Source organism: Pieris rapae, chromosome 10 (assembly GCF_905147795.1).
Source record: "Pieris rapae chromosome 10, ilPieRapa1.1, whole genome shotgun sequence".
NCBI lineage: Eukaryota > Metazoa > Arthropoda > Insecta > Lepidoptera > Pieridae > Pieris > Pieris rapae.
The window spans coordinates 4370070-4392289 of record NC_059518.1 but is presented as its reverse complement, the minus strand read 5'-3'; the positions used below and the strand labels follow the sequence as shown (position 1 = coordinate 4392289).

General features: G+C 33.1%; 2 protein-coding genes and 1 non-coding gene across 5 annotated transcripts; 2 read left to right on the top strand and 1 right to left on the bottom strand.

Annotated features, from left to right (window-relative positions):
* Nucleotides 1-189: 189 nt before the first annotated feature.
* LOC123689528 lies at nucleotides 190-308 on the top strand. The gene has a single exon (XR_006750479.1). It is a non-coding gene; the product is annotated as a 5S ribosomal RNA (ribosomal RNA).
* Nucleotides 309-735: 427 nt separating this feature from the next.
* LOC110994205 (alsin) lies at nucleotides 736-15650 on the bottom strand. Of its 3 annotated transcripts, none has more exons than XM_022260730.2 (9): nucleotides 12292-15650; nucleotides 11443-11774; nucleotides 10815-11029; nucleotides 10059-10383; nucleotides 8856-9100; nucleotides 4377-4553; nucleotides 3957-4135; nucleotides 2912-3075; nucleotides 736-2551 (listed from the first exon to the last, which is right to left on the bottom strand). In XM_022260730.2, the coding sequence occupies exons 1-9, from the start codon at nucleotides 15359-15361 to the stop codon at nucleotides 2504-2506; spliced, it is 4755 nt and encodes a 1584-aa protein (XP_022116422.2). In that variant the 5' UTR covers nucleotides 15362-15650; the 3' UTR covers nucleotides 736-2503. The 3 variants fall into 3 exon arrangements, with proteins under 3 accessions (XP_022116422.2, XP_045485633.1, XP_045485632.1); XM_045629677.1 differs by having other exon boundaries at nucleotides 12296-12461; XM_045629676.1 differs by lacking the exons at nucleotides 736-2551; nucleotides 2912-3075; nucleotides 3957-4135; ... (2 more) ...; nucleotides 10059-10383; nucleotides 10815-11029 and having other exon boundaries at nucleotides 11583-11774; nucleotides 12296-15650.
* Nucleotides 15651-15740: 90 nt separating this feature from the next.
* On the top strand, nucleotides 15741-18870 carry LOC110994214 (eukaryotic translation initiation factor 3 subunit H). Its single transcript, XM_022260749.2, has 5 exons — nucleotides 15741-15898; nucleotides 16512-16729; nucleotides 17027-17186; nucleotides 17343-17547; nucleotides 18485-18870. Exons 1-5 carry the CDS (start codon nucleotides 15821-15823, stop codon nucleotides 18838-18840), a joined length of 1017 nt encoding a protein of 338 aa, XP_022116441.1. The 5' UTR covers nucleotides 15741-15820; the 3' UTR covers nucleotides 18841-18870.
* Nucleotides 18871-22220: the final 3350 nt, after the last annotated feature.

The following is a 22220-nucleotide window of genomic DNA, read 5'->3' as shown; positions in this document are numbered from 1 at the left end:
TTATTTATTTTATAATTATTAGGCCAGTTCATTTGAGATCATCTTACGTACATTTGGAACTAGATTATCGATGGCAATACGCTATTGCTTCGATATTTTGACATTTAGCGTTTCTAAAAATACTGACAAGCTAATTCTTCGTCGACACGTTTTGCTATAGTTCTATTTTATATTTTCATTGCTGTAATTGCCAACGTCCATACCACGTTGAATACACCGGTTCTCGTCCGATCACCGAAGTTAAGCAACGTCGGGCGAGGTCAGTACTTGGATGGGTGACCGCCTGGGAACACCTCGTGATGTTGGCTTTTTTTCTTTTCGTAGGGATATAAAATGAACATTATTTTTGGAATCACTAACTAAATTAATCTTGTTTTTGTTTCGAGAGGTCAAATGTACACCAGAGTGCCTGTACAATAATTGCGGAGTTCATAGTTTCCTTCCAAAATACAGTTACATCATCTACCTTTAAAAAAAATAAAAAATGTTTTCAGAAAAATTAAAGTAATACTGCGAATTCAAAACTAAGTGAATTCAACGATAATAGCTCATAAGAGATGAACCATATGAGACTGAAGTAGATCATCTTTCAAGCTTTATTTTATTATTTAAATTTCAAACTACATTTCTATTATATACTATTGACAGAGCGATTCAAATTTTCTTTTCGGTTTACAAGATTTTCCTAATTCCTAACTATACAGTAGGCATGAATCAGGATAAATAAAACAAACATACTTTGCAAGAACTTTAATTTCCAAATCTTTATGATTGCTAACGAATTTCAATGGACAATGACGATTCAATGGAATAAATATTTAATGATATGTTATTCTATACACAAAGATTTTAGCCTCGTTGTGTCCCGGGGGCTAAGAGATTTATTTAAACTTATTACACCGGGAATCGAACCACATCAATATCATGCAAGATTGCGATGTCTAGACATGTAATTTGGCATACATATATCCGGGGGACACAATACATTAATTTTGTACTACACTAGACAATATGACTTTAATACATTTTTTTTTAACAATTACAATAACTTGTACTTTTAACTTTGGAATAGTTAAAGCTAATAGTCATATAAAAGAAATAAAACTTAACAAAACAAAGTATACAAGTAATTTTTACAATGGCAAGAAAAAATATTAAAATCAAATATTTTAAAATCAGCATAAATAATTTAACATCATATAAAATTATTTGGTTAATTTTTGCATACGTAACGAAAAATCTTAACCGTAATTATGTTCATAGTTCGTATTTTTTTAATTAAACTGAAAAATGTATCAATATAAATAAATACATACGCTAATTAAAAACATTATTTTTTCTTGTTAAAACTCTGTAAACGCTTCGAATACTACATAGTTTAGGTGGACTCAATGTCCGTACTACATACTTTAAAGTTGAATATATAATATGTAGTCGAACAAGAAGAATCCCATAAGGGTTTTTTAATAATACTACGGTCAGAGGTCATTTGCGCTGCGTTGGGACTCTAAAATTTCCAATATCGCGGCTTCAATATTGGCTTTTTATACTCAATTATATATCGTACTTAATAGTAAAATCAGGATCGCTATCACAATTGAAAGATACATTATACAAGACTATAGAGAAACAAAGGCTTTAAAAATGATGGATTAAAACCCGTTTTAAAACATAAATTCGTATAGTACTGTTGTTCGTTTACATAAGAGCATGTAAAATCTTAAATAGATTTAAAGATTCTCCAATTGTTTCATACCAGTAACAATTGTATAATTTGTTCAAATCTTTGGTTCACACAGATTCTAAAGTGTTGTATTTCATTATCGTAGTAGATTCAACTTATAGTTAACTAAACTATTCGTTGAACCAACTTAAGATATTACGTAGGCTGGATAATTAAAAGGTTTCAGTCAGAAGCCAAAATAAGAAATGATGCTCTGTCCACGATATCAAAGTATCAACGAAGTGAACATGGCATTAGAGCATGCAAGAGTGTGATTAATTGAGGATTTCATTCAATGTGTGAACATGCAAGAGTTCTGAAAGTGAAAGGAGGTCGCAAAAGAATCGGTGGAATTAGAAAAACGGTGGTCACATGTAATATAATAATAATGAAACGTTTTTGTTTACAATGGTTTTAGTATTATCTCACGTGTTTTATAAAAAAAAACATTCACAACATGAAACACGTATGTATGTATTTCTTCATTTCATCTTTACCTTTCAAAATTTCTACAACCGATTTATATTGATTATGAAATCATCACATTAAAACATTATCCTAAAAGTCGATAAAGTTTTAAAACGTTTCTTAACATCAATAATTACTAATTAAATTGTAACTCCATATATAGTGAATGATATAACATGTCTATGAATTTTTTTTAATGGCAACATTAATTTCCACCAATATTTATTTATTTTTCATTGAATTTTAATTCTAAAAATATCAATTCTATAAAGCACATCCAACTAGCGTACAGACTAAGCAAATATAGATTTTTTAAGAATTCATAGACATTTTTTCTTGAAGAATTTGGAAGTAGCATGCCTGAAAAAAATATTGAACACATTAATTATTGGATGGATCCAGACAATTCCTTCAAATAAAGTGATCCACTAACAATTAACAAATAATAAGCGGAGTTAATTTAAAATATTATAATTTATAAAATTATTGTAAGCGGAATATAGATCTTTCTCTCTTCATACACAATTTAAATAACATTAATTTGTTATTTAAACGAAATATGAGAATTTCGACTTGTATCATTTTAGCTTAGTACTAGCGAACTACAAGCGAACAGTATTTTTGTAATAAAAAACAGGTATAATTGTAAGTAGTTTAATCAATTAGTGAAGATTCAGTTACTAAAGCATACTAAAAAATTATAGTTTTATTTTTTATTACCTTTAAAGTGGTAAACATGAGTCCCAATTCCCCATGTTGCATAGCTGGTTCAAGAAAATCTTCAACAAAGTGAATTTCTGAACCCAATTGAAGTATGCGCGCGCGCACCACAACAAAATGGAATACTGGAAATAGATCGTCCATACTCCAAAGATATTGGGCTCCTAAAATTAAATGTCAAAATTTAGCCTGTAACATGATATGTATGTAATTATTTATGAAAGTAGTCAGTGTTTGTGTGTTTTGTTATTCAAAACAATGTGTGTGTGCGTATCAGGCAAGTATTATACATGTAGTATATAGTAGTAATACATGTACAATAACATTACTGTCACTTGTAACTGTGTTTATATGTAACAGAGCTTACAATTTTTAATTTTTAATTTATTTATTACAAAAATACATACATTATCCTTACAGACTAAGCCAATACGAATCATTTAATAAAATATAATATTAAACACACGATAGTATCCGATACTACGCATTCAGTTGGCGTTGGATAACGGGGATCTGTGCAACAGACTGGTTCTTGCCTTTGGTATCGCAAATAACCTGGGCCTTCGCCATCGCACATATCCCATAGGTACTAAGAAACCCAATTAATCAAAATCAATTAGACCGTCAATATAAAATCAATAATTTGTCACTCGTTCCTAATTTGCCTTTGTCCTTCTACCTTCCTTTTGCCACGTGTAACTACCCACCATCAAATATTTAACTTTTTAGTGTGCTGTTAATTAAACTGGGAAAACTCGTTAGACCCCCAAATAAATATTAGCCTGGAAGTATGCTAAAATTCTATAAGCCCATTATTTGTTTGCAAGCAAAGTTTTTATTATAGTAAAAAAAATATGGCACTGGATGCCGATCACCTACTTGCCTTAAATTTAAAATGATCATGAAACAGATTCAAAAATCTGAGGCCAGGACCTAAAAAGAGGTTTTAGTGCCACTGATTTTTTTAAAAATAAATATATATTATCAAAAACATTCAAAATTGTACCATAATATGTTTTGCGTTTAAACTTAATTTGAATCATACCTAACTCCTGTTGAACAGCAACGGTCATCTTCTGGAAGGTGGATCTGATGACGAGCAGCTTTTCAATAGGCGAGAACGTTGTCTTGAGCTGCTGAAGAGTCTCTACAGCATCTTGGAAGAGCTGTTCCTTCATCGGTGAGTAGGTGGGAGAATGGTGGGTGCTTTTTGCCCAGAATTTTCTGGAAATTATAATTCTTTTAGTTAAATGAAATCTGGTTTTAGTAATTGTGGTATAAATCATCATCATCATCATCAATCAGAAATAACATAGATGACAGAACAGACATCACAATTAATCCATAAAAACTTAGACAAAAACTATTTTTGTGACGGCACATATTAGCATACATAATTTAAAAAAAACTAAGAAAAATATTTTGACATATGGAACTACACATAAACATAGATTAGAAAACTTACTGATCAATCCCCAAAAAGGCCATAAGAGTGGTATCGGGTTGCTTATTCCACTTCATCAGCCTTCGCCAGTACAAATCGTCTTCCCGTTTATTGTGAAGCGCATACAAGACAAACAGTGCCGGGTGCACTCGCGGCAAGAGAGTGGGTTGAAGTAAGGAAGCCGCTGATACCACTTCACTATGAAAAAAAACAGAATAAAAGGATCTATGTAAACTAATAAAAAAAAACAAGTGACTGACAAGTGGGTGACAAAAGACAAGTGGGTGATCCACCATCAGTGGCGTCACAAAGTGTACTAATATGTTTTCTTTCGCCTTATAAACGAACGTTAAATATGCACATATAAATAAAAATGGTGCACAGCCGTGCTTCGAACGCAAAACGGCAGTATCGAAAGGCGCATGGTGAAGCCACTAAGCAAACACTACTGTAGGAGAAACAATAGATAAGTTATAAAAGTTTATAAATATGTTTCAGAATGAGACCAAGAATATCATTGATTAGATTCTAAGTTACCATCGTGTTGATCCGTCCATCCATCTCAACACCAGATAAAAAACAATTTTATACCCAAAAATCAAAATGACTAGCAATGTACAATTTATTTCTTTTTTCTTCATTATAATGTTAAAAATAAACGTTTTGTCAGATTTTACACAAAAAACATTTTATCACATTATAACAATAAACTTCCTTTGCATCTCAGAGACTCCATTTCAGCCCAGAAATATCAAATTTAAAGTGAAAATGGTTTAAAAGCTCTTGAAACTATTTATTATTGTTAAACTGAACGCATCCACTTAATATTATGTAGTCTGTATCAGTCAATGTAATCTGTATCTGTCAATGTAGTCTGTTATAATAAATATATCGCCCCTGTCTGTTCCAAGATATTGAGCGGTTCGCACCATTGTCTAACTCAGCTGTTTTATTTATTTCTCTTTACTAAATTCCTACTCTAAAATAGTTTGTAACAGGTTATGGGCCCAGACGCCCGGATAGAAATAGGGAAGTAGGATTTATAAAGTGATAGGCATCACGTTGATGCAAATTGATTTCGTGATACGTCGCGACGTCATTAACTTTTCAGCTTACAATGGCGATTTTGTGCCTCAAACAGCTCAAATCAAAAGAATAAGTCTGAAACTATTAATACTTCTTCTAGCTATGTTGCAGCGTTTCCAGCCTCACCAGGCCTAGAGAGTGGATGTTGGTACATTGATTCAGGAGCTGCAATGCACATGACAAACAAGAGAGATTGGCTTTATGACTACGGACCTGCTTTAGTAACAAACATTAAAGTTGCAGACAACAAAATATTAACAGTAAAAGGCTGTGGTAAAGTAAATATAGAAACATATGATGGTGAAAGTGAATTAAAAATTGGTACAATACAAGTAAAAAATGTTTTATATGTGCCAGATTTGGCTGTTAATCTTCTGTCAGTCCGCCAAATGACACAGAATAACTGTCAAGTAAAATTTAGTAAGAATACTTGTAATGTTTATAAAGAGTCTAAATTAATTCTCACTGGATATATAAAGAACAATTTATATGTGGTTCATAATGAAACTTATGCTTTGATGTCATCTGTACATCTATGGCATCAAAGGATGGGTCATCTAAATTATAATGATCTTCAGAAACTTAATGAGTCTACAGATGGAGCAGATATAGAATCAAGTAGAGAGGAGCATGTGGTATGTAATACTTGCTTAAAAGGTAAGCAAACAAGGCAACCATTCAAACATGCTGGCACAAGGGCTTCCGCCCTCCTGGAGTTGGTGCATTCAGATGTATGTGGGCCAATGGAGGAAAAGTCTCTCGGTGGTGCCAGATATTATGTCACTTTTGTCGACGATTGGTCTAGAAAGGTATTTGTTTACTTTATCAGCTCTAAATCACAAGTACTCGAAAAGTTTAATGATTTTAAGCTACTAGTAGAGAATCAATTAAATGCTAAAATTAAAACACTAAGATCTGACAATGGAAAGGAGTATGTCAATGAAGCATTTGATAAGGTTTGTAGGGATTCTGGTATCAAACGTCAACTCACTATACCCTATACCCCCGAACAGAACGGCATGAGTGAGAGGATGAACCGAACTTTAACAGAACGTGCTAAATGTATGCTTATTAATTCTGGCCTACCTAAGAAGTTTTGGGCTGAGGCAGTAGCCACCGCCTCATATGTTATCAATCGCTCACCAACAAAGTCTTTACAATATAAAACTCCTGAGGAATTATGGTCCGGCATTAAACCTAATATCAGTAACATTAAAGTGTTTGGTTGCAGAGCTATGATGCATGTGCCAAAGGAGAAGAGGTTAAAATGGGACTGTAAGTCAAAAGAGCTTATATTTGTAGGTTATTGTTTAGAGTCCAAGGGTTATAGATTGTTTGACAAAACTGAAGGAAAAGTAATGAGAAGCAGAGATGTAATCTTCCTAGAAGAAAGTGTAAATAAAGATTTTGCTTTTCTACCACTTACTGAATCGCAAGTAGTTATAAATGAAGATAATTTAGATGATACTACTGACATGACTTTAAAGGAAATTGATAGTGCAGTCTGTGCAAGTGATGATGATTATGTCCCGGAGCATTCTATATCCAGGAGTGAATCACCTATAAACAGAATTAATTTAAGGCCTAGAAAACACAGAGCTATGCCTACCTTCCTCTGTCAGAATGAAATTGAGAAATCTATTGAGCCAGATCCTGAAACATTGGAGCAAGCCTTGCAATGTGAAAACTCACAAAAATGGATAAGTGCCATGGATGATGAATACAATTCATTATTGGAAAATAATACATGGACTCTGTCAAAACTCCCTTATGGAAGGGTTGCTATTCCCTGCAGATGGGTATTTAAAACTAAAATAGATGGCGATGGAAACGTCACAAGATATAAGGCGAGGTTGGTTATAAAAGGTTATCAGCAGAAACAATATATAGATTACAATGAAGTCTACGCACCTGTTGTGAGATTAAGTTCCATTAGATACCTGCTTGCAATAGCAGCTAAATATCAGCTCAAGATAGAACAGCTGGATGCTGTCACAGCATTTTTACAGGGTGACATAGATGTGGAGCTATACATGTCACAACCATCCAGATATGATAATGGGACAAAAGAAGTTTGCAAATTGAATAAATCAATATATGGTTTGAAGCAAGCCAGTAGAACTTGGAACAAAAAGCTTGATAATTTTTTGAGTAGTATTGGATTTTCAAAATCGAATGTAGATCCTTGTGTCTACTATAAATATGAAAATGAACATGTTATGTTTATAACTATATATGTTGATGACATTTTGTTGTTTCACAACTGTCAGGAGTTAGCAAACAATATAAAAGTAAAAATGAAGAATAATTTCAAAATGAATGAGCTTGGAATTGCTTATTGTTATATTGGACTTTGTATTTCATACAGTTCAGAAGGAATAGCCATTGATCAAACTAGGTACATAGAAAATACATTAAGACGTTTTGGTATGGAACAATGTAACTCAGTAGGAACTCCAATGGAACCGAATATAAAGTTTTCAAGTTCTGAAAAATTTGAAAGTATACCTTACCAGGAAGCCACTGGCTGCTTATTATACATCTCACAAGGAACAAGGCCAGATATATGCTATGCAGTGCATACATTATGTCGATATAATAGTTCTCATACAGAAGAGCATTGGAATGCTGTTAAGAGGTTATTTCGATACTTACAAGGTACAAAGTATCTACAGCTTGTATACAACAGTAATGTTGATGAAGAAATCACTGGATACTCAGACTCTGATTGGGCTTCCTGTACTGAAGACAGAAAATCATGTACTGGATACATTTTTAATTTCCAGGGTGCAGCGATATCTTGGAATTCAAAAAGGCAGCAAACTGTTGCCTTGTCTACTACTGAGGCGTATATGGCGCTCTCAGCTGCTACTCAAGAAGCTATGTGGCTGAGACAGTTGCACTGTGAACTGTGGCCTTCTTTAAAGGTTACACCTATTATTTTGTACTGTGATAATCAAAGTGCTGTTAAACTTACAGGCACTTACAGTTATCATGCTAGGAGTAAACACATTGATGTTCGTCACCACTATCTGAGGAACAAAGTTGAATGTGGTGATGTCAAGATTGAATATGTGGGCACTGATTCGATGGTTGCTGACTGCCTCACCAAAGCCCTACCGAAGCCCAAACACCAGCACTTCCTCATCGCTATGGGTTTGCGTTCAAGGGAGGATGTTAAACTGAACGCATCCACTTAATATTATGTAGTCTGTATCAGTCAATGTAATCTGTATCTGTCAATGTAGTCTGTTATAATAAATATATCGCCCCTGTCTGTTCCAAGATATTGAGCGGTTCGCACCATTGTCTAACTCAGCTGTTTTATTTATTTCTCTTTACTAAATTCCTACTCTAAAATAGTTTGTAACAATTATATCTTCAAGAAAACGTGCTAAAGACCGAAAATCATACCCTTCGATAGGATTTCCATCCTCCTCCCGCTCTTCGTATGGTAAAACCACATCAGTGCCCTCTCCAGGCAACGCCGGGAACAAAAGCTTAACAACTTGGTATAATCTCGTGGTAATACACTTTAGTTCTTTGATAGCATGGCTCAGAAGTAGGGGATGTACCCTGACACCACCATACGTCGTGTTAAAAGCATTTGTGACGTTTAATACTAGCTGACCTAGAGGATGGTGGGTTGTTTCGCAGGCCTGAAATTATAAAGAGATATTATTATCTGTATTAAACGTCACAAATGCGGCTTTGCTGTTTGGTAATATGATCATTTTATTTAATTATAAGATTACATGCATACTCTTCCGACTTTCTATTGGATATCTATTTCGTATTTTATACTAGGTAATTATATAGGAAAGTAAGAGAGTTATATTTTTAATCTTTATTGTGTTTACTTGATGAGATAAACCAACTAGAACAAATATGGGCAACCACTTTGATTTCCGATTCGGCCCGCCAGACATTTTGAAAAAACCCAATAAAAAAATATTACATTAGGTACTTATACTTACGGGTGACTCAGCAAAAGATTTATACAAAAAATACCTATAAAAGACAAATTTTCCGCAGCTTAGAAAATTCGCATTGATTTGTGCGTTTGGCAGTACTTATAAATGCGAACAGTTCTTTTCATTGATGAAAGTCAATAAATCAAGACATCATACAAGACTGACTGACGATAATTTGGAAGATTCTTTACGTCTTATTATCGGTGAAATTAATCCATCAGAACTCAATATCAATGGATTAGTTTCCCAAATTTCGTAGTTTTTAACACTTGCAAATTTAACGATTCAATTATAATGTACCATATTTTAAAATATAAAATTGTACTATATATATATATGTATATTGTCGTATTATTTCATGTCTGATATCTATCGCAAAAAATATTATCACTATTTTAAATGCACTCAGTACATTTAAACGCAACCCACGAACGTGCACGCTAAATGTTGGCTTTCAATATGCCAAAGGTTGCCCATACCTGAACTAGAATAAGGAGAATGTATTTTTACAACTTGCATGCATGATAGATTTGGTCAAGTTGGTGGTTATTTTCTGTAATTTGGAAATTATACCATTTATAATTATGGTCTCATGTCTAGTATTTCATTATTACTAAAAAAAAATAAAAGTAAAGATACTTACATTTTGTAAATACAGCTTCAATTCCGTATAGTCGTGAAGGGTGAGGGTTTTTTGGCCAAAATGCGGTATAAGTTCTAAACAATCGACAGATTTTTCTAAATCCGACCCGTTTTTCTTCGGAGTCTGACTATGTTTCTGTGAACACGATATAGTCACGGCGACATTTTGCCATATCTTCACATTATCGAAAGTAGGGCATGGGCCATTGGTAAAATGATTGCCGGTTGGTGTTAGGATCGTTTCGGAAACGCCTAAACAGTTGAAACACTGTCGGAAAATCGCGTTCCATTTTTGATTTGGCGCAACACTCAGTTTTCCGAAAGAACTGGAATTGGAAACTTACTTGTAATGATTTAATGATATTCAGATAATACGAGCTAAGAATATTATACTATATTTTGCTCTATAAAACACTATGATTAATGCATTGATAAGACAGGAAATTACGCACGTTATGAGAAAGCGTTTCTACTTAATTCTTTATCTAATACATAGTCTATACTAATATTATAAAGAGGAAACATTTGTGTTTTTGTATGTGTGTTTGTAATGTTTTCACACAAAAACTACTGGACTAATTTCAAAATCCTGTGTCATAGATGAAATTAGTAAATAAACTAATAAATAATGAGGGCTATAAAACTAAATAATTATAGCCGTACATATAAGATTTTTCGTTTTTTACGCCTGTTACCTACATTAAGGACATTCTGTTTTGTGTAAGAGTAAAACTATTTTAATGCATCGAATACATACTTCGGCTTTGAGTTTGGAGGCATGGCCGGGTTAGAAACATTGAGATGCATAACTCCATTAGATATTTTGACACCTTCAGTCCAGGCACCATTAAGGGATCCTTCTATTCTATCACCGCTAGAGAACGTTAAGGTTCCTTTTCCAGAAAAAACACCGGCTGCCCTGAATTCCCCCTCATAATTAGTTCCATCTTCGAAAACCATGACCCCATGGCCCTGAAACGCCACATTTAAAAATATAATAGACAATTAAAAAAACACGCAAATTCTTAACGATTCATTTAGCATTGCACTTGCTGTTGTTTTAAAAGTTTTAATAAAACTTTTTAAACGCTAATTAAGCGAGTGCGAATTAATGAGTTCGATGATCATGTTTCATATAATTGTATAACTGTAAGAGTGAAGGAGGAGTCGATAAAACAAGGTCCAAATATACAAAATTTGTTAATCTATGTATGTAATCTGTTTTGGCTTTCTGTATTGTATTTGTATATATATTGTGTATTTTGTATAATTATATGCATTAAGTAAGCTGTTAGATTACTTATAATAAAATAAATAAATAAGATACATTTACGAGGTCATATTTATATAAGACGGTGTTAAATAATTATATAAATCGATCTAACCGTGAGAATGTCTTGTGTAAATAGTCCTTCGTAGTAAATACCATCGAGGGTTACAATAAGGCCGCAGCCGTGCTTCTTATTATCACTCCAATTGCCTAAATATTTTTCGCCTTTTCCAATGTCGTCCATGACTCCATACCCATGTTTTGCTCCTCCAACCCATTCGCCTGTATATATTGTTGCGGAAGACGACGTGAAATCTCCCTGTTTTTTGATTCCGTGGCCATGAGGATGGCCATCTTTAAAGTAGCCTTCATAAATATCACCACATGCGTACTTCATAATACCATAGCCATTTTGAAGGTTGTCCTTCCATCTTCCTTCATAGATACCTGTAAAATTTAAATGTATCACTCATTGAACCTATTTGTTTCCTAAAGCACAAAATTAGGATAAACGATATATTTATTCCACATCCTTATTTTAACAGTTACTACTAATTCGATAGAATGACACAATAATACCCATACCGATTATCGTACATAAAAACATTAAAAATATATTTATACACCTAAATCTTATAACTAACAATAAAGCAACTCTTGTAAACTCAGCCAGTGTACAAACAAATAGGTCAACCTCAATAGAAATTTTGTTTATTATATTTGTGACGGTTTTTACTTGGGACCCGTAGACCCGGTCTATCCATTATATCCAGATTATAGATAAAATATATTACTTCCACATAGGACTTCACAATCCTATAGGCAAATGAGGGTCCAGGGGGATCGGGTGGTTCGAGGGGCTCTAAACCTAGATTTTGAAGGGTGTCCTTTGTAGCTATTATTCTGAACTATAGAAAAATATTCTTGTTGTTAATATTAAATAGAATTTAGGAACATAAATTACCTACTCCTGGTATATCCATTTTTCCATGACCACATAATGTATTAATTTGAAATTGCCCACAATAGATTTTTCCATCTGGCCACTCGACTTTTCCATGGCCATGCAATTTACCATCCAGCCATCGGCCGACGTACTTAGCGTCTTTATAAAATAAACTCTTACTAGAAAAAACGTAGCTGCCACTTCTAATTGTCGGTGGCGTGAATGAGGTGTCTTTCTTTAATACTGATTTTATGGCTGCATTCAAAACATGTATCCACTCTGTTTTCTCATGTTCAGAATTAGTCGAAACTGAAATTATTTCTTCAGGGGTAGTGATTTGTATCCCATTTTGAATATCTACATTTGGTGACGCGTCAATCCATAGTGTTTCTAAGGGATGAAGTATTGGTGTGCTTCCATTCACATGAACAAATAAATCATTAAATAGAATGAACCAATGGGAGGAAAATCGACCAGGGTTGACAAGATTAAGGGGTTTCGATTTTGATTCTCTTATTAATCTTCGTTCCGGTGTTCTATACTGTTCCAAACTTTTCCCTATGGTTTCCCAAAATAATTTAGTTATATCAGCTTCTTTTCTCCTTTTTTCCTGTTCTTCTATTAAGGAATCTAATGTGGTAACCACCTTTGTTAGTTTCTCTTCAATGTTTGTTTTAGTTTCACCTTTCTTTTTCTTAGTTATACAGCGCAATAAAGATTGAGCAATGCACTTATATGAGCTTAACCGAACCAAGGGCTGGATAAATGCCAAGCTTACTACAGCCTCGGACGTTTTCTTATTATTTTTCTGTTTATTTGTAGGTAACTGATCACTAAACATATTGTAAACATTCGTAGGTACATCAACAATGTTATTTATTTGAGCGAAACCACCTATAACAATTAAATTGCTTACTGCTATGTAATACTTTTTGTACAAATAAATATACTCTTCTAAATTTTTTATTAAAGAGATATCACATTCATTAATATGTTTTTCAGCATACTGCCAAGTTGATAGAACATTTAATGCTGTTAGATTTAAAATGTCACTAAAAATATCACAAACAGTTTCATATATATTGGAATGTGCAATTATTGCTTTGCTTTTTCTAAGGAATGGCTTTATAAGTAAGTGATATATTAGGAGCATTTCTTCCAAATAACGTTGAGCAATTGATAGGTTTTGGAATTCAGGGCATATTGTTGACTCTTCTATAGAACAGTAACTTATTGTTCCACTAGATAACACCCTCCAATGATAGCACAAGTTTTGAGATTGCCCAAAAACTTGGGGTTCCTTTATCTTAACAGTTTTTTCTGTTGACTGTTTATCTGAATTTTCTATCAAACTTTCATTTAAGTTCACAATAACATCTGTATAGCCATCAGTATGTTTTCCCATATAATAAAGGTTTTCATTGTGAGTGTAAGCTAAAGTATGATTATCAGTTGCTATCATGTCTCTGATGCGATCACTGTCTGAATTTTCAGTAAATTGTTTGGGACTACTCTTATAATCTCTTGACTCTAAACAGACTTGCTTAAAATGATTATAGCCCCACATAAATATTCTTCCATCTAATGTTAAAGCTGCACAGTGCCAATTACCACAAGAAACTTTCTGTAGACCAAATCCAGATAGACTCATTACAGCCATTGGCTTCACTCTTTTAACTGTGTCTCCTATACCTAACTGTCCATGGGTTATATCACCCCATGTCCAAAGTTCTGTTGCTAAAATATTTTTGCCAAGTTTTGACATATTTTTAAGCGCTTCATCTTTTTTTGTCACTTCAAATTCCTTTTCACTATTAATTGTGCTAGTTGAAAATTGCAAATCGTCAGATTTTGTTGCAGAATTACAACTGTATAACAGTGAACTTATCATGTCATCATTGCAATTGGGATGTTGAATATCCACTGTTTCATTATTGTCACTGCTGCCACTGACGTGTCTTGATAATGTTGCAACTTTATCACCAACAGTTTTAACTCCTTCGTAAACAAAATTAGTAATATTTGTGACATTCTCTTTTATTATTCTTGTTGGCTTCTCTGTATATTCTACTAAGTAATCTTCTCCAGCAGAAACCCACGATAGCTGCCTACTAAGAAATTGTCTTGCTGCATCTGTGTTGATAAAAATATTGTTTAGTTTCTCTGTGCTTGCATCTAAAGATTTATTATCATCTGTATTATTAGCCTCATTTTCATCATGCTTTGATATACCATCTAATTCTAGGTTGTTACTAACATGGAGAGGGAAATCTTTTTTGATAATTTTTGATTCCTCAGAGGAAGGACTAGAATCTTCAGTGAAACTTTGAGCATCTACATGTACATCAGTTTGTGGAGCGGTGGTACTACTTGAATCTTCACTAGATTTACTTATATGAACTCCCAATGGACATGTTTCAGAGAGTGATGGCACAGAGGCAGGAGATGCTAGACCAATAATAGTTTGACATTGAGAGCAATTTGAGGCAAATACTTCTTCATCATCATTATCACTGTCTGTATCACAATTACCTGATTGCCTTACATCTTTGCGTGCTATAACAGCTGCAAAGTTGTCTCCTATTGATGCACTATAAACTGTCCTCCCTTCAAAAAATGGAACTTTCTTAATACTAGATGATTCTAAGCCAATTTGTGGCATGTCTCCTGAACCCCAGAGATGGCCATCACTACTTATAAAGAGTTGGCCAAAGCCACTGGACACAACATTTCTAAACTTTACTTTTGAACTACTACTTTTAAAACCATGTGGACAACACTTTGATTCTTCTTTGACCACTACTTCTTCTTTAGTCTTAAAATTTGTGTTTGTTTTATAAAGTCTTCCATGTTCATTAATAATATACAGGATATCATTGTGATAGGATATGTCAATTGCAGTTATACCATTCTCTCTTTTAAAATTTAAAATATCTCCTTCAATATTACAATAATAGAGGCCATGGTCATTTCCTAGAGCAATAAAGTCTGCGCCAAGAGAACAAAGTTTCACAATTTTTTCTGGGATATCCAGAGACGACGAGACCTTCAATTGTTCGATACCTCTCCAAAATTTGTGGTGGCTCATGTTACATGTTATTACAAAATATGCAGATTTTCGTTATGTTTTCATGTTAAAAAATGTTTATATACAGACAGAAATATCACTCAAGTTTCGCTTTAGCCAATAAATTCATGGCACTGGCACGACATAAACGACTGTATTTATTCTATAGTGGTCATAATATTAGAATAATACACATTTTAAAGAATTTAAACTTTGACGTTAATAATATTTAGTGCCTTTTGTTCAATTAATCACAAAAATCCTTAGGATAGTAAGACTAACAATACCAAATACTATAGCAGATGTTCTTTTGTAAATTTTGAATAATTTCTTTGACATATCAAAAGTATGGTTCTGACGTTTGGTTTGTGTCTATGGTCAATGGCAATTAAAATTGTCTTTTGACATTGACATATCAAAAAAGTCATAACCATAAACCAACTAATAATTTGGTCCCTTTCAGATCAAATCTTTCAAAAAATGGCGAATCGTGGTAGTACCTCTAGACGTGTTCCTGAAACTGAAGCAGCAATAAGTTATGTACAATGTGATGGCTTGGTAAGTGATAATATACCTTTATTATAAAATAATAAAAATTATAAAATTCATTTGCGGCCTATGTAGGAATCGTCTTTTCTGTCTGACGCGTCATGTTTTATGTATTTATCTTCAAATGAAATAGGTTTCGGCTCAGACAGCAAAGTTATATCACTTCTTAATTAACTATTATCGACTGTTTTCACTTTAATTTGATTATTAATAGAATTCATTAAATTTAATTATGTAGGTTATGTTGCGTCCAAAAGTTTATTTACCTGGGTCAGCATAACGTTTCTTATGACTCATTTGTTGTTTTGGGACTAACACTTCATTACTTTCATCTGTAGATGACGTTATATCAATAACTAAGTATCAGAATCAAGAGACTTTTTTTAAGATCAATTGCATTAGTATTATCACTCTTTAAAATAACTGTTCTTGTTATAAAACTGTACAGAATTAGGTGTAATATTATAAAAATGCCTATGGGTCAGATACTGAGCAGACAGACAGTTCTTCATATGTGTTTTACTGATCCTTTCTTTAGGCCTGACCTGACAAATTTTCGTTTCTTTTCCTTCTATAAACTTATATATAAGAGATACTTAATCAAAATATTTTATATTTGCAGGCAGTAATGAAAATAGTGAAGCACTGCCATGAAGAATCATGTAGTAATATGGATGTGGCCCAAGGAGCCCTCTTGGGACTGGTGGTTGAGAACCGTCTGGAAATCACCAACTGTTTCCCATTTCCTAAACATGATGATACCATGGATGAAGAGGAATATCAGCTTGATATGATGAGGAGATTGAGACGAGTGAATGTTGATCATTTTCATGTAGGATGGTAAGTTATACTTATAGCTAAAAACCCTCTATTTTATTTGTATAGTTATTGAAGTAGTTTTTCATATATGCTTTCTATCATTATTTCTATAACATTTTAGAAGTGTAACTAAGTGAAGTGTTCATTTGTAAATACCTGTTTATATAGTAATAGTAGTTAGAATAAGAATTTAATTTAAAGTCCTACATATAAACTACAATATATTTTGAGTTCTCTTTTAAATCTTATCTACATAATTCTAATTAAATTTTATGACCAAGCTAGTTACAAAGTATAACTCTCTCCTTATATTTACAGGTACCAAAGTGCTGATGTTGGCAACTTTTTGAGTCAGTCTTTGCTAGAGTCTCAGTATCACTACCAGACTTCTATTGAGGAAAGTGTGGTTGTCATATATGACACCAAAAAGTCTGCCCGAGGTTTCATAACACTAAAGGCTTACCGCCTTACTCCTCAGGTAATGTTTTTTATCTGTCCGTGAATAATAATCTATTACATAATTATAGAAGTATTGTCCCAATTAAAAACAGGATAAACATACATTTCTGCAAACTATTTAATGCATACATCAACTTTTTTAGAACAACCAGCTAAAAAAACCTTTTTATTTTAGGCCATTGCTATGTACAAAGAGGGTGACTACACACCTGAGGCCCTTCGCAACTTAAAAATTGGTTATGAGAACTTGTTCATTGAAGTGCCTATTGTGATTCGTAACTCACCATTAACTAACATTATGATGTCGGAGTTATCGGAGATGATTCCAGAAGAAGAAGGCTCAAGATTCTTGGATTTAGGAACAGCTTCTGTACTCGAAGGTATGTTATATAAATTTAGTTATATTTGTAAGTATACAGCAGGTATATGTTCAGAGGAATAATCTTAAGTGTGCTAAAGATTAGCAATTAATACAGGCAGAAGTGATAATGAGGAGAGATATTTTGAATTGTTAACAGCTTACCTTTTTCAGACTAGTTACTTACAAATTATTAATTGTTAATTTATTGTTCAAAAATCTATTATGTTAAGTAAAGGCAGTTTATTTAATAGTTTGTAGGAAATAGGGAGTTATCTTTTTCAATGTGGGGCGCAGGATCCACAGGGAGCAATTTGATAGTACCCTTAACTATTAAGCTAGGCTATTCAAAGAATTATTTTTCACTATAATCTTAATCTACAGTAGTGTATAGAGCCTTTGAAGACTATGTGAACCTTCAGCAACTGCATTTTGAGGCAACTAAAATCAAGTTCACTTGATTGTAGTCTGAGATTAGTATGAACTATGAACCAATGTTTTGATGCTTCAGGCTTTATTTACTATTTATTTATTGAGAAAAGTACAGCTTATAACTGCTTTTTAATCAAATAAACAAATCTTAACATATAATTAAGTATTCAATAATTGGTAGAAATTAAAGTTCAATTTTTTACATTCCTATTATACACACATTTACTTTGTAACATTTGCTTAGATGGTCAAATTTACCTATAGCTTATGTATGATTAACACAAATTATAGCTATTCCCGACTTAACACTACTAAAACTAAGTTTGTGCTATTAAAATAAATACTTTAGCCTGTATAGGCTACTGTTTGCTGTTTACGCGTATGCGTTGACGCCTCAGTTCAAAAGTAAATGCGAATGTCATTTTGACATATTATAGGCTGGTGGTAGCTTCTTGTATATAGGATATAGGATTTTTTTTTTAAATTGGTAAATAAGTAAGTCATCTTAAAGAAATATCACATTCCAGGACAATTACGCAGCTTGATGGAACGTGTTGATGAGCTTAATCAGGAGGCCATTAAGTTCAACCGTTACCAACATTTAGTTGTCCGTCAACAACAAGACAAACACCGTTGGCTTCTCAAAAGGGCTCAAGAAAACGCCGCAAGGGCTGCCAAAGACGAAGCACCGCTACCAGAAGAAGATGTTAATAAACTCTTCAAACCGCTTCCTGTCCCACCAAGGCTCAACCCTATGATTGTTGCTGGTCAAATCAACACATACAGCCAGCATATAAGCCAATTCTGTTCACAAAGCCTGGCTAAGGTCTACTTGACCCAGGCGCTACAGAACGCAAAGGAGTCTAAACAAAACAGCACATAATTTTGTACTGATTAAATATTTGAATTAAAAGTTCTTTTATTACAAAAGTATATATGAAGTATATGTGAAAGACCCGTAAATGCATTTGTTAATTAAGAACAGAATAGTTTGTTACAATTATTCTATTGTATAATTTTTTTGTGTACTTTTCACACAATTCTTCCAAGACTTCTTTACTTACGTTGTTAATTCTTACTGGTATTATTAAATTCAAGTTACTGTTGTGGTCTCTGGTGAAGGGCGGTGGACAACGTCTGTTCTACAGCATAATGTTGAGCCAGGACCTTTTACAACCACGACGCACACATTGCATACTTAAAATGTACATTATTTTTTTTCTGTCCACTTTTTGTTATTTTTCTTTTTTAATAATATAATGTTGTGTGTAAATAATATAATCTTCTCCTACACATGCAATGCCGGTTAGTATTTAAATTAAATAACAAAGCATATCGAGTATTTTTCAATTTATTTCACACAGATTTAAAGAATTTTAATAGCTAATTACTGCAACCGTTATTAGATAACGATTTTAATTTGATATAATCCTTGACATTATTAACTAATTGTACCCACATTTGGCAAATTAAGTTTTTATCATCGCATGATCACAGAGTTAGCGGCGGCTGCGGTTGATAATGCGTAGGTATACATATATATAAAGATAGATACAGAGCGAGGTTCACCGTTCATATTTATTAACATAACTTTGTCTAAGTTAGATACATACATCTAGCCGTTATATCTAATGCTGAATAATTCGAGCTGATATTTTACCATGATATATGATGCCCTTCAAAATGATAAGGCGCATTGTCACAGGTGATCAGCGGAAATTGAATTCAAAATCTCCGGCCTGTGACGCGAGTACAAATGTAATGTAGGTAACCTTTACATCTAGTTTTTTTTCCCCTTTCTCGGCCTGCACGGTTTGTGGGTAGGTACATCTAGTGAAGTAGTTTTTGTCTATGCCGATAACACTTGACAGTTCTCACTATTCGTTCGCGTCTATCAAACAAACAAAATATTCTTATTTATATAAAGTACACTTATGAATGTCAAAAAAAATTAAATTAATTGTAAATTTACATTTACTACCAGTTTGCAAGTCAAGGGCGTAGTCTAAGAGCATGAATCAAAGCCGAATAAAATTCAGTTTACTAACGCCATAAATTTGCTAGCAATTCACATGTTCATAACGTTACCACAACACATAAACGACACCATTAACATTCCATACAATGAACATAGGAAGTTACTTTGTTTGTTTACAGCTGTCTAGTATTATAATAACTTAATAAGACTTATTACAACTAATAACTGCATAATGGACCGACGGGGCGGTTTTTTCCCCGCACCCGCAGTTAAAATATACCGACAAAGGATAATAGAGATAACCGGTAGGATTGTCTCTTGATTGCCACAAATTGCTCAATACTGGACAAAAGACGCCCCCGGATAATTGAACGAAAATATTAATTTGGTATAGGTTTTATAACTGCTTGTTTGGTAATTTGATTACTGGCATCTTACAAACTCCTTATTATACGAAATTTGTTTTAGTTATTATATAAATTCGGAAATTTGAAAAAGATTTACATAAAACAATTAATGAAACGCGGAACACTTTTCGGATGAAATGGCTTAAGAATTATTATTATTTATTAATAACTAAATCTAACGTTAACAAAATAACCGTTAAATTCTCATAAGAGATATAATGCCTTATGCTTATTTCATTTATTTCCCGCTTATAATTCGAACATTGTCGGATTCGTATTTCGTAGTACAACTTTTCCCAGCCAATCATAAAATTAAGTATGATAATATCTCTCTTATAGTAAGTAAATATTTTTCGACGCGTATTAAATAAATTATTAATTTAAACATAAAAGTCGATAACTTCATTATTCAAACTTCACTATAGTAACGAAATTTTCACGCAAAATCTTTATTTTGCATGAAATAAGGATTCATAGTTTAAAAAGGAATTTATTAATAATTTTTGGTCTATTGGGTCTTGGTGATATTTATAAAGGCATACCATAATCTCATGTAAATTAGCTTTTATAAGTACTGCAATGGAAAATATGTTTCGTTATCTTAAGTTAGGCGTAGTGTCAATCACGTTAACCACTTTTAAAGTTTCGAAACGGTTCTAAATTACCGCTCTATATTTATTAACGACTAGTAATGCGTAAATTGAGACTAAGTGGTTGTGGTAATAAGCAGTAGTTACGCTCACACCAGCTACTTAGAACTTGGATTATTATTACTCGTAAAATAGTCGCCTATCTTCTCTAATTAGTTCATACTTATGTTAATGTTGCCATTTGTAATACGTTGTTTGCCATTGCCATAAGGTATTATTTAACAACTCAAACTTTTCGCTCAAAATTCAGTGTCCTGAGAGTGGTTTTATAATATTAAAGTACGCTACAACCGTAACTTTGTTAAAATATATTAAAGCATTAATCAATTTGAAGCCGGTTCTAACTAGTAGCAGTTTGTGATTAAGCATCAAAACAGGATATTCGATTAACAACCTCAAATAGCCCCTTTTATACTTACCGTAAACGGTGCATCGTTTGAGATCGGTTTTTTGCAATCTTCGATGATACCTCCGCGGCTCTTGGTAATTTTATTATGCAAATGCAACATAAAGTGTTGCCAGCTATAATCGCTCAAATTACAACCGCTACCCAAGTACCCTGAGACAAGTGGGGAAAATGGCGCCGCTAAAAAATGGCGGGTACCTGTAATGCGTCGTAAATACAGCAATTTGATATTGACGGTCTTATTGAGAGAATGTTTTTATGGTAATGGAAATTAGAGTGTGGTTACACGAAATTATTAATGAAAACCTTCACTTTTAATGTTGAAATTGTTGGGAATTAATAGTTTCTTGTCTGACTCATTCTTAACGTCATTTATAACTTGTATTTTTTTTAATTTTAAAGTGAAATTTATTAATAAGTAAAACATATACGCCGAGTCTTATACACTTTCAAGCGTCGCGCTTAATTTGAAAACGAGCATAAAATATGTACTATGGTACTAAACATCATGTCGAATTATGTAAAATGGTTAATTTCACACCGAACGTCAGCATCAATAACCTAAAAAATATTGGTTTTGGATGATTAAATCAAAATTTCGCTCATGCATTCATCGGTTAATTTTAAAAATATACGATAAGGCTTAAATTATATTTGAGAATGAGTCGGTGCAGCAGAGCAATTTGGGAAATTGCAAGCGGCGATTGGTTCTGTGAATTTTTTAATTAAATTACGAGCCAGATGTTAAGAATACAGGACGTTTATAAGACCATCTTAATTAATTCCATTACATTGAGTTCCTAATAGTAGTTATTATAATTT

What these genes read in the sequence shown, in the direction of transcription:
- LOC110994205 (XM_022260730.2), bottom strand. Translation starts at nt 15,361, where the DNA reads ATGAGCCACCACAAATTTTGGAGAGGTATCGAACAATTGAAGGTCTCG. An exon ending in TTACACAAGACATTCTCACG is followed by an intron (nt 11,030 to 11,442) that starts GTTAGATCGATT and finishes GTGGCGTTTCAG; the next exon opens with GGCCATGGGGTCATGGTTTT. An exon ending in GCCTTTTTGGGGATTGATCA is followed by an intron (nt 4,136 to 4,376) that starts GTAAGTTTTCTA and finishes TATAATTTCCAG; the next exon opens with AAAATTCTGGGCAAAAAGCA.
- LOC110994214 (XM_022260749.2), top strand. Translation starts at nt 15,821, where the DNA reads ATGGCGAATCGTGGTAGTACCTCTAGACGTGTTCCTGAAACTGAAGCA. An exon ending in CTTACCGCCTTACTCCTCAG is followed by an intron (nt 17,187 to 17,342) that starts GTAATGTTTTTT and finishes TTTTTATTTTAG; the next exon opens with GCCATTGCTATGTACAAAGA. An exon ending in AACAGCTTCTGTACTCGAAG is followed by an intron (nt 17,548 to 18,484) that starts GTATGTTATATA and finishes ATCACATTCCAG; the next exon opens with GACAATTACGCAGCTTGATG.